This window comes from Zeus faber (assembly GCF_960531495.2).
Source record: "Zeus faber genome assembly, chromosome: 4".
Lineage (NCBI taxonomy): Eukaryota > Metazoa > Chordata > Actinopteri > Zeiformes > Zeidae > Zeus > Zeus faber.
The window spans coordinates 23,143,547-23,158,546 of NC_137191.1; the positions used below are offsets into that span (position 1 = coordinate 23,143,547).

The window sequence follows — 15,000 nt, forward strand, 5'->3', positions numbered from 1 at the left end:
CCGCTCATAGACAGGAGGGTGACCACCTGGCTCCCCGCTTCCAGTGCCAGGCTGCCAGCTGATGGAACACAATCTGCCGCAGGTGATCATAGTGCAGCTCTTAATGGCCATCATCGAGTCAATCTGTCTTGGACCGCCGCGTTCGGTGTCTCCGCTCCCTCTGCACACGAGCAGACCCCAGACCTGCATCATTCTGTCAGCGAAGAGCATTATTGGATCCAACTTGTCTGCTTTCCAGGACTTCTATGACCCCAGGGCTGGAAAGCAAGAGGATGCCTTCGCCACTGACCCAACCTCCCCTAACCCACCAAGACAATTCGCTCGATCACAGCTAGACACACGGAGCCCTTCCTTCCCAATGACAATGAGGTCATAGATATATGTACTGCACTACAGAAATCACCCAAACCTCACTTCACCAATTTCAGCAACGCAATAATGGCTTGCCTTACTGTACTGTATGTAGCATACTGTACTGCAAACTATATCACTGTACGGGGTTATAGCATACTCTACTGCATACTGTATCCCTGTACTGGGTTACTGCATACTGTGCTGTATTGCTGTTCTGTTCGGTGTCACTGTATTGCTGTGCCAGATTGTTGTATGCTGTACTGTATATCTCTACACACACTACCTCACTTTATTCACATGCCACTTTACTGCACATATCTGTATATACCATAATAGCCTATCCCAAATACATAAGTCTATTCCCTTCATTTCTATTTTGTTCCCCCACTCTGTATTACTTTCTTGAGTTATTTTATTATATTTTATTTAATTTTATTCTATATTATTCTATTTACTTACTGCATTACGTTTTAGGAATCAGTTAATTTCAGTCAGTTAGTCAGTAGAAATTAGGTAGCTACTGTGTTCAGTCTAGAACATATTGTGCATAATCTGCGTTGCAATGACAATTCACTGCATATATGTATGAACGTATGTATATGTATGTGACGAATAAACCTCTTGATATACTTGATGGGCACAGCTGCAGTGTGCTATGTACAGTACTTACGTACTGGCTAATTTATTCTATACATACCCAACCCAACTATACTACACCAAATTGTATGGCCCTCATATTTTGCTCATGCATGTTCACTTACATATTTAACTGTAAATGCATGGTGTTTTGACCAATGCCACTGTATTTGTCATCAACCTTCATGCACCAATCAGCTGATTTCATTTCCACGTTGGTGCAAAGTTATGATGTTCTGATGAAATAATTTCTTGTGAACCCCTTGATTAGACTCCCAGCAAATTGGGTAAGTCGGACGACTAATAAACCCTCAGGAGCATCCTCCGGCACTTTCTACTTCTCCCTTCCTCGCTGTCAGACGAAACAGACCGAGGTGTCGTAAAAAGCGGTAAGACAAGGTCACCCGCGCCATTTCTCAGCGCCACCAGGAGTCGTTTGTCAGAGCCGGTCATGATTTAGCGCCGCTCAGGTTGTAAATAAAAGGGTGAGTGACTTGGCGACCGGCCATGGACGCAGGGGTTGGAGCCTTTTGAAACACTGTGCATTCCTCTAAACACTTGCCTGGCTGTACGCCGCTCACCAAGCACTGGATGTGTGCGGAATCAAGGAATCCATGGCCTTTTCAGGATTACGGTATGGGGGTCCATATTACGTAAAACACCAGATTGGCAGATTGACCAGATTGGCGCAGGGAATTAATTCGCAACCATTGTTCGGCAATAAATGCAGCGTCAATAACATTAAAATCCATCGGGCCACAGAAGAGGAAGCTGTCAGAGGTGAGTGTTGCATGCAGCGATGCCTGTGCTGTGAGACAAATAAGAGCAATAACAAAGTCTGTTCCACAAATAATCGTTTCATACAGAGAAAAAGTAATGACAAATTCACATGTTGACTTTAATGTAAAAAAAGGCCGATATATTACAGCAGAATGTACACACATTTAAGGTTGAGCGACACTGATAAGTACAAAAACATTGGGGCGGGGGAAGGATGTAAGAGAAGACATTCCATCGGCTTCCCGTCCTCAAACTTCAGCCCAGTTCATGAGAGCAAATGAAAATATGACGTGGTTGTCGTAGAATGTGCAGCACGATACACTTACGCAGATTTTGATACGTATCTATTTACATGATTTACAGCGAATATATCGTTACGTTGAGAACGCCGTCGTTGTCTTTTCTTTCCATTGGGAGCAAGTAATCCGATGAGCGCACGCACGCTGCGGAGGTGACACACTTCGATGGCTGTGATCTGAAGAAAATTGTACTGTAAACAATCAAACGACTGGCAGGTTTAAATGGGAAACGAAAACACGGAGATGCCAGCGTATTAGGCTGAAATAAAAAAAAAAAACCTGCGCGGCGCTGGGGAATAGCTTGTCTCTGCCTTTTAGCTGTCATGCCGGGAGATTTCCAAGGCTCTTCAATCTCCGCTGGCTCCTGGGGCAGTTGGCTTTGAGCTGTGTGTGCCTGTGCAAATAACATGTGTGTGGGTGTGTGTGTGTGTGTGTTTGTGCTTGTGTTTGTTTGCTTGTGCAAGTGAGTCTGGTACATGTGTATCTGTGTGTGTACGGGAGTTTGTGTGATTCAGTGGTGCCTGCCATGCGCCTCTTACTGTCAGAGCAAGACACAGCCACGCACGCACACAAGCACGCACGCACACACACGCGCGCGCACGCACACACCGGCAACCAAACGCACCAAGACGGAAACAGGCAATTAACCAAATCTAAGGTGTGTAATTGACCCAGAAAAAGGCCCACGCTAGGGTGTTTCAATTATCGGAGGGGCTCTGGTTTTCTCCCTCAACTTTGATCTTTTGTCTGTATCCACAGTACATCCACATTTTTCCCCCCTCGAACACATCAAAAGCTTTTGATCCCAAAAAATCTAACGGAACAACCGCCAGTGTCTGTGGCTCAATGTGTAGGCGATATTCAATTTTAGTTTGTACCACATGGACTCTTCTCCGGTCCACTCGCTAACTTCGCTTCGAGAAAGTAAAAGTGTGTGTGTGTGTGTGTGTGTATGTGCCTTTGTGTGAGCAGTAATGAGATGGCAAAATGGGGATGAGGGGAAAGCAGCGGGGGAATTGAAAATGTAGAGAGAGAAAGGGGAAGATTCTAATTTGAGATAAAAATATCCGCCCCACAATCCCCGAACACTCAAAACACGTGGCACAGGCGTGTGCGTGCGCGCACCCACACACACACACACACACACACACACACACACACCCACACGCACACGCACACACACACATTGAAAAGGAGAAAATGAAAGGAAGCGGAGGCTGGTGCAAAGAAAAGTCCAACTAAGCTCCTTGATAAACAGAGTCCAGCCATTCTATGGCTAGTGTGTATCTGGAGGTGTAACACTAATATTCTCAATATTACGGAACACACACTTTGGCTACATTTGGTGAAAAGACAACCTCTTTTTGAGATTTGTAAATGAAGGGAAAACAAAAAAAAGATTCTCAGAATAGACACATGCACGCACACACGTGCACGCACGCGCACACACACACACACACACACACGCTATAAAAAGACAAGTTTGGTTTGACTTGCCGGGATGATAATGGAGCACACGCTACATAGTGATAGAACTGTGCTCAAACGTGTACTGATTATGTCAAGCCAACACCTTTCCTCTGTCAGACAGCAGGCCGGGAAGAGAGAGAGAGGGGGGGGGGGGGGGGGGAGTGGGAGAGATAGAGAGAGTGGAGCGCTTAAGAACCCCACAGTCGACAAATATCAGCGAATATGTTGCAAAAGCATCAAAAGCGGATCCCTGATATTGTTTGGAAAACTAAAATGGAAACAAGACGAGGTATCTGACACTCCCCCCCCCCCCCCCCTCCCCTCTCCTTCCCCCTCTCGTCTCGCCCGTTCTCGGGTGCCTCTGTCAGTGGAAACAGGATCTTGGGCGCTCTGATGTGTGTGTGTGTGTGTGTGTGTGTGTGTGTGTGTGTGTGTGTGCGTGTCTCACCTTGTCTGCGAATTCAAAGTAATAGGTCAAAATCAGGTCAACATGGATTTGTGCTGACATAAACGAGGCTTCTTTCCCCTTCGTCACAGAAGACCGCAAGGTGTGTCACCTTTTGTGGCCGATTTAACCAGAACGCTCCAATCTGTAGGCTCTAGAAATTGTATTACCTTTAAAACCTGATTAACTTCACCCAAACCATCTCCATGAATCTGGTCTTTTTTCACTTTGCGAGCAAGTTCCAAAACACACTCTCTCTCTCTCTCTCTCTCTCTCTCTCTCTCTCTCTCTCTCTCTCTCTCTCTCTCTCTCTCTCTCTCTCTCTCTCTCTCTCTCTCTCTCTCTCTCTCTCTCTCTCTCTCTCTCTCTCTCTCTCTCTCTCTCTCTCTCTCTCTCTCTCTCTCTCTCTCTCGATGGTCGAATGTTTCCCAAGAGATCCGCCATCCACCCTCCTCCTTGTCATGCCCAGGAGACACGGGGTAACCATGGCGATCGTGTCGGCAGTGACATGATGAGGGGTGCGTGGTCTCCAGGCGACCGGGGGGACGTTTGCGTCCTCACAGCTTGACGACCACCACGCACGCTCCGGCCCGGCCCAGGCACAGAGGCGCCACCTAGAGATGAGAGAGAGAGAACGGCATCACAAGACTGAAGTGACAAGGAAAACTGTACATTGTTGTTTTTGAGAGGTAAATCGAAACATATGACCCACACCAATCCCCCTACATTGACTGAGCAGGGACTCTGAAAACACCATAATTTTCAAACTTTTCAGAAGCCAGTCACGCCCAGCTCTTGGCATTTTTCTAGGTCTGATACCAGGCTAAAATAGGAAAATATTCCAAATGCAAAAATCTATACTAAACAGCCACATTTGGCAGGTCAGTGACTTGATTTGTGCTTCTTGTGACATGTAGACATCTCAAATTGAAGAGATGGATTCAATGTCTGTCACTATGCTCTACTGCAGCGATTCCCAACCTATGGGTTGGCCCACCAGTGGAGGGTATAGCTCTGAAGCCTTGTAAACTGTGCTGAGCTGAGCTGTGCTCGAGACAAAAGGACATGACCAAGCCGCTCTAATTTCTCGATTACAAACTCAAGGAGTATCAGGGCGAGAAGTAAGTCATCATAACGTCATGTGTGGGCACCGAGAACGCAAATCCCGATCCGTCCAACAGAGCTGTGCGATTTCTGATGCCTTTCCCGATGACGTATCTCTGTGTGACTGGCTTTTCAACGCTTGTGGCATTGAAGACGAAATACAGGAATAAACTGATTGTTGAGCCAGATCTTCGCCTGAGACTGTCGTCCCTTAGGCCAGACATCAAGCATTTGGTGTCTGCCAATGTGCTCCTGTTATTGTTGGTTTTATAAGCGCTGGCGTGAGTCGTGACTTTTCACCCACCTCTTTTTTTGTTTTACCACTACTGCCCTGTATGTATGAGAATGCATATTGACTGTTAAAATATACGTCCTTTGAGAACGCACTGTTTGGCTCCCGTATTACTTCTGGTCGGTTGTGGGCCGCCAACACTTTTGAGATTTTAAAGTTGGCCGTGAGTCCAAAAAGATTGGGAACCGCCGCTCTACTGCACAATCCAAACTAACTGTCAACGTCTATACTGCTATGGATCGAAGGTGGTTAAAGTTAAAGTTGGCTTAAAGTTTTGGACCTGGAATCAGTATTGGCAGTGGACATGGTGGTTTACTTGCCTTCCTACTTATCAGGCCAACAACATTGCGAGTGCACCAGCCGAAAATAACTACCAGCCATTTTCAATCACAGGCCAACACTCATTTGCGAGCGTCTTTTCAGAATCACTCATCCCTAATTGGACTGATGTGCAGCCTGTCAGTCATCTCATTTCAGACCTGCGCTTCGCATCCATCCACCTGATCGGCCTCGGTACGAGCTCCGATTTCTCTATAAGGGCTGAGGCGTGCGGAATCATCATCATTGGGAATAGTCTGCGGCGAGACTTAAGAGGCGTTTGATTTGTCGGCCCTCTCGCAGGGAACAGAAAATGCGATTTAGTCTGCCTCAATCATGCTCTCTAATGGGCATATTTTATCTTTGCAGGCAACCACCCCGCCGTGATTATTCGGATCTGTAGATCCCCTCTGTGTTTTCATTCACGCTCCCTTCCGGATCCCTGTGTGAGACTCTTCTCTGGCACGGCAGATGGCTCCAGTGACTTTGATAAGGAGCCCACAAAGGCCCCGGATGGGATATGGTTACATGAAACCGGGCACGTGTGCCAGAGACGGGAGTCCTCCGTTGTATTCCTTTAAAAACGCGCACCCAACCTCCGCCTCACCCCTGTGCGTACCCCATGGTTGTGTACCCCATGCTACACACAGTGGCAAGGGCAATATTTGCATGAAACAAAACACATATTTACATAACAGGAAGAGCAAGGCGCGGGATGCAGGGGACGGGAGCCTGCAGGAAGGTCAAGTTGCGTTCTGGGAGAATGACAATTTTATCAGGCCTGGTGCTTGTAAGGACGTGTTACTGAGTTCTATTGAAATGCAGACACTGTATCGTCTGTCTGTCTCAGCATGTCTGTGTTTATATTAAGAGAGTTCATTGAAATGTATGTATTTGAGTGTCATCGCTCATATCTATCTATCTATCTATCTATCTATCTATCTATCTATCTAGCTATCTACCTATCTATTGATCCATCTATCTATCCATCTATCCATTTAGCCACACATATATCCTTTTATTGATATAAAAGGGGCGACCATTCCAAATAGTAATTATCATGAAATAAATCTACTCTGAGAAGATTTTGGCCAGATTCTTTTCTGAACTGGAACTTCATCTGTCCATTGTTCACACCGCTCCGAGCAGAGATATTCTGCGAGCGAGTGCTGTTAAAGCGGCTGCCCTACAGTACATCCTCTTACCTGAATCTCATTTGCACTCGCGGATTTTAGCACTGATATGCCGTCATAAGATTGCTTCTGAAAAAATTCCTGCCAGCCTTCGCACGGCCCCGGTGGCCTGCACTGACAAAATAATGGAATCCGTCTCAGCTTAATAGAAAGATTTTGGAAATGCCAAATGACTTGCTTTAATGAATTTTGTTTGTTTATATAATAAAGAATTCTCTTCCATATAATAAAGAATCTCTTCCATGGCTGTTCTCTGCTGAGAACAGCCATGGAAGAGATACATTACAGGCAATGAACTTGGCCGCAATCTCGACTCAAATGATGCTGCGATAGGTCTAAAATGACATCAATCACAAACCAAAAATATTTATTTAAATGTATTTAATATAAACAATTATATCTTCAAGCTTAATCTTGCAGCAGGAGTGATTTTGTTGATTTTTATAATTGTTTACAACATTTTAACATTTTAGAGTTGACCGGTACAGCCCGGTCTGGCCCGCCCCTAATGCCAGGTCTGCTTTCACCACGGAGCTTGGAGCAGCGCGGGAAACGGCTGGGCTTGGGACTTTTTTGTTCCATTCAATTACGGAAAAGTAGAAAAATTAAATAAACACATCTACGGTTTTGTTTGGAGAAACACGGAGCGGATTACGGGCCGCAGCCTACAGTACAGGCAGTGGACACACACACGCACGCACGCAAGCACGCACGCACGCACACACACACACACACACACACAAACAAACAGAAAGAGACACACAGCAAACATTACATTTCCCTCGTCTGCAGTTTTGTCAAGGATAGTTGGAATTAAATCCTCTTTCGTTTAAAAGATTTGTGCTGGTCTCTGCAGCCAACAGAGCACTTACGAAGATTAGCCCTTAACTTTAATGCTAGTGGGTCTGGTCGCACTCCAGCCCTGGGTGGAGTTACTCAGATGGGGCGGTTCTATTTAGAATAATACCCCTGGTGACGTGTATCAGGGCAGCAAAGCTGAACGGCTCGTTTCACCACGTTTTCTGAAACAGACAGCTCATCAAAAACTGGCTTGTTTTATTTCGTTTGTATGTTAATAGACTGAGACCCAAATGTATGTGCACACGCACCGAAAAAGTGAGTTTTGCATAAAAGGATCTCCTTTAATAAAATTTATTATCCAGTTAAGACCTGAACTTTTCCCACAGATGAAAAGGTTGATATAATATATTTTTTAATTATTATTATTATTTTCTTTTTACTTTTTTCTGCGCCCATGTTTTCCCTGGAACACAATCAGTATAACACCACAGTTCACGAGAAGTTGATACATTATGAAAAAAATAAAAAATAAAATATAGTGTGCATTTTACCCATCCTAGCTATTTTGGAAGCCACAGTACAGTGCCCAAGGACCAACTCCAGTTCTGAAACCAATGCCTCAGTCAAGGGCATCGGCAGGAATGTATAACCTGACGTGCACGTCTTTTAGGGTGGGGAGAAACCCACGAGAACATAGGGAGAACATAGAGACTCCACACAGAAAGGCCCCAATCGGGTTTGAACCACACCTTACAGTGCTAACCAAAGAGTTTACATGTAGTATTCTTCCCATGTGTGTAGGTATGTATGTATTGGTGTGTTTACCTGTGTCCACTCGTTTGTCTGGGGGTCGTAAGCCTCCACGGTGTTCAGGTACACCTGCCCGTCGTAACCGCCCACTGCGTAGAGACGGTCGCCAAGGAGACAAACACCGACTGCATCTCTGCTAATGCTCATGGGAGCCACTGTGGTCCAGGCATCTGTCTGAGGGTCGTACCTACGTGGGCACACACACACACGCACACACACACACACACACACACACACACACACACACACACACACACACACACACACACACACACACACACACACACACACACACACACACACACACACACAAAGTGACTTAAGGATGTTCACACAACTGCATGAATGTTTGAATGTCAAGACATTCTCACGGTATGTCTTCACCCCAACGCTAGTTCTCTTTTGTTTCACACCCACTTACTCTCAGCGTGCTTCACCAAGCATTCAAATCAATGTAAAACATGATCCCACTCAAACAGAAACACACCTGCACAGAAATGTAAACCCAGAAACACACACACACACACACACACACACACACACACACACACACACACACACACACACACACACACACACACACACACACACACACACATATATGTACAAACACACACACACCTCTCCACGCAGTCGCTGAGTCGCGAGGCCAGGGACGAGGCAGGAGCATCATGACCGCCGATGGCATAGAGGAAGCCGTTCCACGTTGCCACGCCAACTCCACCGCGCCGCTTGGCCATGGGAGCACAGCCGCTCCACCTGAGGAAGGGCAACAACGAGAAGACAACAGGAAGAGGAAAAAAATACTTTTATGTTACAACTCACTTATATAAAGCTGGAATACACTATTATCGCGAAGGAATGAACAGAATTTGAAGGCTTTAGAGATGGACTTCAACTGCACACATTTCTTCAAACATCGATGTACATAACATTTATAAAGCCCATATCTCAGAGACCTAATGTTTAAATAAAATCTAAGAAAAAATGCCATCCAAAGAAAACACTGATCAATACATCAAAATAGAAATCCTTTCAAACCCTTCAAAATCTTCTTACGTGTTATTGTTTATTTTGTAGCGACCAATAACTCTCCATACAAAACACTGTTGAAAACTAACCACAAATAAAAGCTGTGTCAACACTCTCCGCTCCAATGCCCTGTGTGGCTTAGCCGCCTCCTTTGAGAAACAGGATGCAGGAATTTGATCGACAGGATTTGAGTATGGCGTTACAGGAAATCATGAAGACGGGACTTCTCTGTTTACATCCACTCAAATCAGGCTCCTCGGGGCTAACCTGTTTGTGTGCGGATCGAAACACTCCACCGAGCGCAGACACGAGGAGCCGTCACGACCTCCGACTGCATAGAGCCTGGAGAGAGAGAGAGAGGGAGAAAGACAGAGAGATAAATACATATGCACATACACACATATACAAAATACATTCACACACCTTCCAAACCAAAGCCTCTACAGAGCATCCTGGGATGTCCCTGGAAATTGGAAGTCCCACTACAATTTAGTGACAATGGAACAGATGGAATGAGGAGGGGTGCATGTGTGTGTGTGTGTGTGTGTGTGTCTGCATGTGTGTGTGTGTATGTGTGTGTGTTAAGGGGAGTAGTAAGGGATGAAGGTAGGTGAGCAAAAATCAATCAACCAGCACCAAACCCAAACCAGTCACTTTCTGTGTGTGATTTGTATGAATGTCTGTGTGTGCATGCAGCCACGGAGAGGCATTATTGTGTGTGTGTATAGTGTGTGTGTGTGTGTGTGTGGAGGAGAGGACGGAAAACTTAACCAGTCAAGCAAGTAATAAGTTCCATCAGGCAAGGTGTCAAGAGAATACACACACACACACACACACACACACACACACACACACACACACACACAGACACACAGACACACAGACACACACACACACACACACACACTAGCAGTACTGCTGGGCATGGTCAGTATACATGGCTGTTGTTTCTGTATTAATTACCATCTGCAAAGCCCTTGTCTGTTGCTCCTCTCAGAGGCACTGAATAATAACAACGGCACAATATTAGGATGCTAATATCTTGCCTTCTAGATGGTCTGGGAATTCTAGGAGCCGGCAAATAGGTCAGGACACAAGCCTGCCACTCGCCAGCGCTGTCTTTTATTACATTCTATAGCATGGGGGCAAAATGTGTGGACTCGGTGCAGCCTATGCGTGTGTGGATGCGAGCGTCACGCCCCCCCCCCGCATTGATTTGGCCCGACAATACATCTACTGTGGCCAAGAGGGGATTATATGTACTGCAGTGAAATTTACCAGCTGCAAACATCCCTCCGTCTCAACTGTATATTCTCCGGCCGTCCAGCAAATCTAGCCCTAGCGCTGTTCTCTGGCCCCTGCCCCGTCCTCTTATAGGAGGCTCGGGATTATAAGCACGGTCCCACATCAGTGTTTCATCAGCAGCAACACGGAGCCTCGGGCGGCGGAATTGATGAGCGCGTCCGCTTCCAATTACAGCTAGCATTTCATTAGCTTTTGTCGACTCTTATTGGTGTATTATATGGTTATGTGTGTGGTACGAGGGGAGGGCTGAATGTGTAGTTAATGTATTGTGTCATTTCTGAGCATAACAGTAAAACAACATAATAAAACGCTCTAGTAACATGGTTGATACGGCCATAAAAGCGTTATATATATACCTGTATACCATTTAAACTTATGTCTGTATATGTCTGCTTGAACATGTGTGTGTGTGTGTGCGTACACTTACTTCCCATTAAGCACAGCGACTCCCACAGTGCTCCTGGGTGTGGACATACTAGCAATAAAGCTCCACATGCGAGCCTGGGGGTCCCACCTTGCACAGAATGTTAAAAAAAAAACACCCACTTAGTACCACCACACATGGCTGATCTGAGCCCTACTGTAATGCAAACTAATGACGTAGACATGAACATCCTAAATAGGGTTCAAGAACATGCTCAAAACGTGCAACATGGAGGTTTTAGATGGCAGCTTCTGTGCGCAGGCTCTCATTTTCTTATCAGATGATACGCCTCAGAATAGCTTACGCCGGCAGGAAAACTTTAAGCAATGAAGCACCAATTACGAGGTCGCAAACGCATATAACTGTGTGACGGAATGGAATTGTGAATTGACGATGGATCTTGTATCCTCGGAGCTGTTAATGCATTACTTAGAAGGGAAATAGTCATTTCACCAGAATTAAGTGATGTCATTGTTTTCTACCGTGTCCTTAATCGAATTGGTAGCAGAGCTCCAGCGGTGTGCAGGGAGCCGCTGCAGCCAACATTACCTCTCCACTGTGCTGAGGTAGCTCCAGCCGTCGTGTCCTCCTACGGCGTACATGGGCCCCTCCAGCACTGCTACGCCTGCGACATGCGGTCAAACATGCAGGTTAAATCCTGGACACCAACTAAAAGGTTTTCCGCTTGAATAGGCCCGTGTAGAAGACTCACAGATGGCTGGAAACAAGCCGCACACACCCTGAGCCGCCGCTATCTGCCAGGCCATTAAGCATGCAGCCATGGCTTCCGGGATGGGAGAGTGGCACCAGATGTGTGAACCCCCCCCCCCCACACACACACACACACATAAATACAAAAAAAAAAAAAACAGTCCTCCAGAAAACACGCACGCAGTCACACACACGCACACTTATCTTCTCACACCGAAGGGAGCCTTATCAAACACTGTCATCAGCTCCAGTTTAAGTTTATTTTACCCTCCAGCCTTTTAAGATGCGTGTGTGCATGCTGTGTAATCTGGTTAGTGGGGGGGACGGGCTGGCTTACCGAGGCCGTGCCTGTGCGTGGACATGGGGGGCACGACGCTCCAGGTCTTGCTGTGGGGGTTGTAACACTCCACCGTGTTCAGAGTCTTGAGTCCGTCCCTGCCCCCCACCACGTAGAGGCGGCCCTCCAGGACGCCCACACCGAACTGTAGCCGCCGGCCGCTCATGCTGGCCACCTGACTCCACGCGTCCTGCCGCAGACAGTACTCCTCGATGCTGGTCGCACCTGGACACAAAGACAAGAGCTTGTATAAGATACGATACTTGTTACACAATGCTAACAACGTTGGCTGCAGGCTGGCCGTTGCGGAAGGGGGATCATTTCCTGTGTGATCCCTCCTGGAGGTTCCTTCCATTCTTTGCCCCGGGCTCCAAGTGTTTTTTTATGGGAGTTTTTACTTGCCTGGGTAGAGGTTAATGCTGGTGGATACCATTGATTTCTATGTGAAATGTGGGCTTGTGCAGCCCTTTGAGGGTGCACTGTGATTAAGGGCTGTATAAATAAACCTGACTTGACTTGATTCGGCTACCTTGACATTAGGTTAGTGTGCATCCAGGCTTAGCTTTTGTTCCCTGTGGCTAGAGCTAGATCCGATGTTTTTGCTTCTATCCCGACCTGTCGCACCACATTATTTTTTTTGGATCAAAGTCTTTTTATTTAGTTTTTCACATTAGATCACAGGTCCAAACACGACCGACAGAAAAAAGAAACTTCAACAAATACCCTACCCCCCACCCTCCAGGTACCAGGCGTAAACATATGAACATCATACACAGCCAGACATCAAAGAAGGAAAATAAATGAATTAAATAAATTAATTAAAAAATAAATTACACAAAATAGAGTGAAATGACAGAAGTTGGTTACATTGTTGTGCTGTTAGCTTCCATATTCTCAACAAAGGTTAAGAAAGGCTGCCAAATAGTATAAAACTTCATGGTAGACCCTCTGACAGTGTATCTAATCTTCTCCAATATAAGATGGGACATGACTTCCCCATATCCTTCCACTGAAACAATATCAGTGCGGTCATGCTCCTCGGGGCTGGGCGTGGGGGTTGTCTACGGCCCTCTGGCTTCTCTGGGGGCCCGGGGGTCTTCTGTGGCCGCAGGGCAGGCTACTCTGGGCTTTCCTGCAGCCACAGGGTGTCTACAGGGCTGTGGAGTTCGGGGGGGCTTCGGGGCCCCTTCCACTGCTTGGAGGCGCCGCAACATAATACCGACCTTCTACACCAGTACCAATGGGGATAAGTCATGTACACTCACTGGTGGACATCACACACACACACACACACACACACACACACACACACACACACACACACACACACACACACACACACACACACACACACACACACACACACACACACACACACACACACACACACACACACACATACAGGCGGTCTCATCACACATGCACACACCACCACACCTGCTTTGAGTGCACCCCAGCAGCCTCCTGGTTGCATTCCTCTCCTTTCCTCCCATAATAATGACAGGAAAAGGCCACGTGACCAGTTGTAGTTCCAGTTTTCCTGGACCTAATTCACTGGTTTTCAATACATGTTGTCATCCAATGTTCATGTTTTTGTGTAAATGTTGTTTGTTTCTATGTTTATTTGTCTCACCGTGGTGATTCTCCCCCTCTTGGAGTAGTGATCAGTTGTTTATAGACACAAACATGATAAAGAGTTCTCCAAAGAGGGGGGTTGGTGGTGGTTCTCTATAACCAAAAACTGTGCTCGTTCATTCTACAGGTCGTCCACAGGACAGAGTTATTGCAGCAGTTCATGATGATTTAAGAATTCATAAAGAGTTGCATTGCAGGTTGATAACTTGAACTCCACTTGCAGACTTACTCTGTCCTAGATGCAATAGCAAACAAATACTGTGTTGTATGCCCAGCATGCTGACAGCACAGGTTAAAAAAATAAAAACAAAAACAAAAGAGTGGCCCGCCTGCAACAACCACACGTGGGGTGTATGTTGGCATTGATCTTAGAAAGTGTACAATTTTGAATTGGATAACGGCATGCCTGAGACACCACATTATTTGTACTGTATGTGCATTGTAGCAGGAGTCGTTCTGCATAATATAGGATAATATAGGAAACAAAACAAACCAAATCAACTACAAAATATCTTCCTAACCAAACCAGCTTGATATTGTTGGCTTTATCAGATTAACTTCTTTAATTAGGCGTGTCCTTTTCGATCCTCTCATTCATGCAACGTGTGTTGCTTTAGTATTTGAAATGTACAATGTGTACAAATGACTACAGGGCAGGATATTACAAAAAATTTGATTGATTAATCGAAAAAAAATCTATACAAATACAATCTATTCTTATTTCAAAGCCCCTTTACACTCAAAATAGCAATAATATTATCAGGCGCAATTAAAAATAATGTTTATTACCTGTTTGACATAGTGTCAAACTGCATCTCAAATGATTCCTTAGGGTCTCAGCTTTCTGATGGTGTAATGTGCCCCCCCAAGAAAGGGACTCCATGCTGAACAGGTTAAGGTTAAGGTAATCGATGCTATGAGGCAGACGAGACAGATGAGCTGTCTCAATTTCAGTGCTGTACCTTTTGTGGCGTCCATGCCGCCCACAGCGAACAGGGCCCCCACGGTCGCCTTCCGGGGCCTTGTGCGGGGGCTCTGCAACAGGGGGCGCCGC

At 46.0% G+C, this 15,000-nt stretch overlaps 1 protein-coding gene across 1 annotated transcript in view; it reads right to left on the bottom strand.

Moving 5' to 3' along the window:
• Positions 1-4,340: 4,340 nt before the first annotated feature.
• LOC307229705 (kelch-like protein 5) overlaps positions 4,341-15,000 on the bottom strand; it is a 27,662-nt gene continuing 17,002 nt past the window's right edge. Inside the window, exons 6-13 of the mRNA XM_079999752.1 lie at positions 14,909-15,000; positions 12,312-12,536; positions 11,813-11,888; positions 11,267-11,353; positions 9,802-9,876; positions 9,124-9,261; positions 8,518-8,689; positions 4,341-4,598 (exon numbers count right to left, since the gene is read on the bottom strand). The exon at positions 14,909-15,000 is cut by the window's right edge and continues 95 nt beyond it. Coding sequence (XP_079855878.1) covers positions 4,542-4,598; positions 8,518-8,689; positions 9,124-9,261; positions 9,802-9,876; positions 11,267-11,353; positions 11,813-11,888; positions 12,312-12,536; positions 14,909-15,000 — 922 coding nt within the window. The 3' untranslated portion in view covers positions 4,341-4,541. The remainder of the gene's footprint in view (positions 4,599-8,517; positions 8,690-9,123; positions 9,262-9,801; positions 9,877-11,266; positions 11,354-11,812; positions 11,889-12,311; positions 12,537-14,908) is intronic.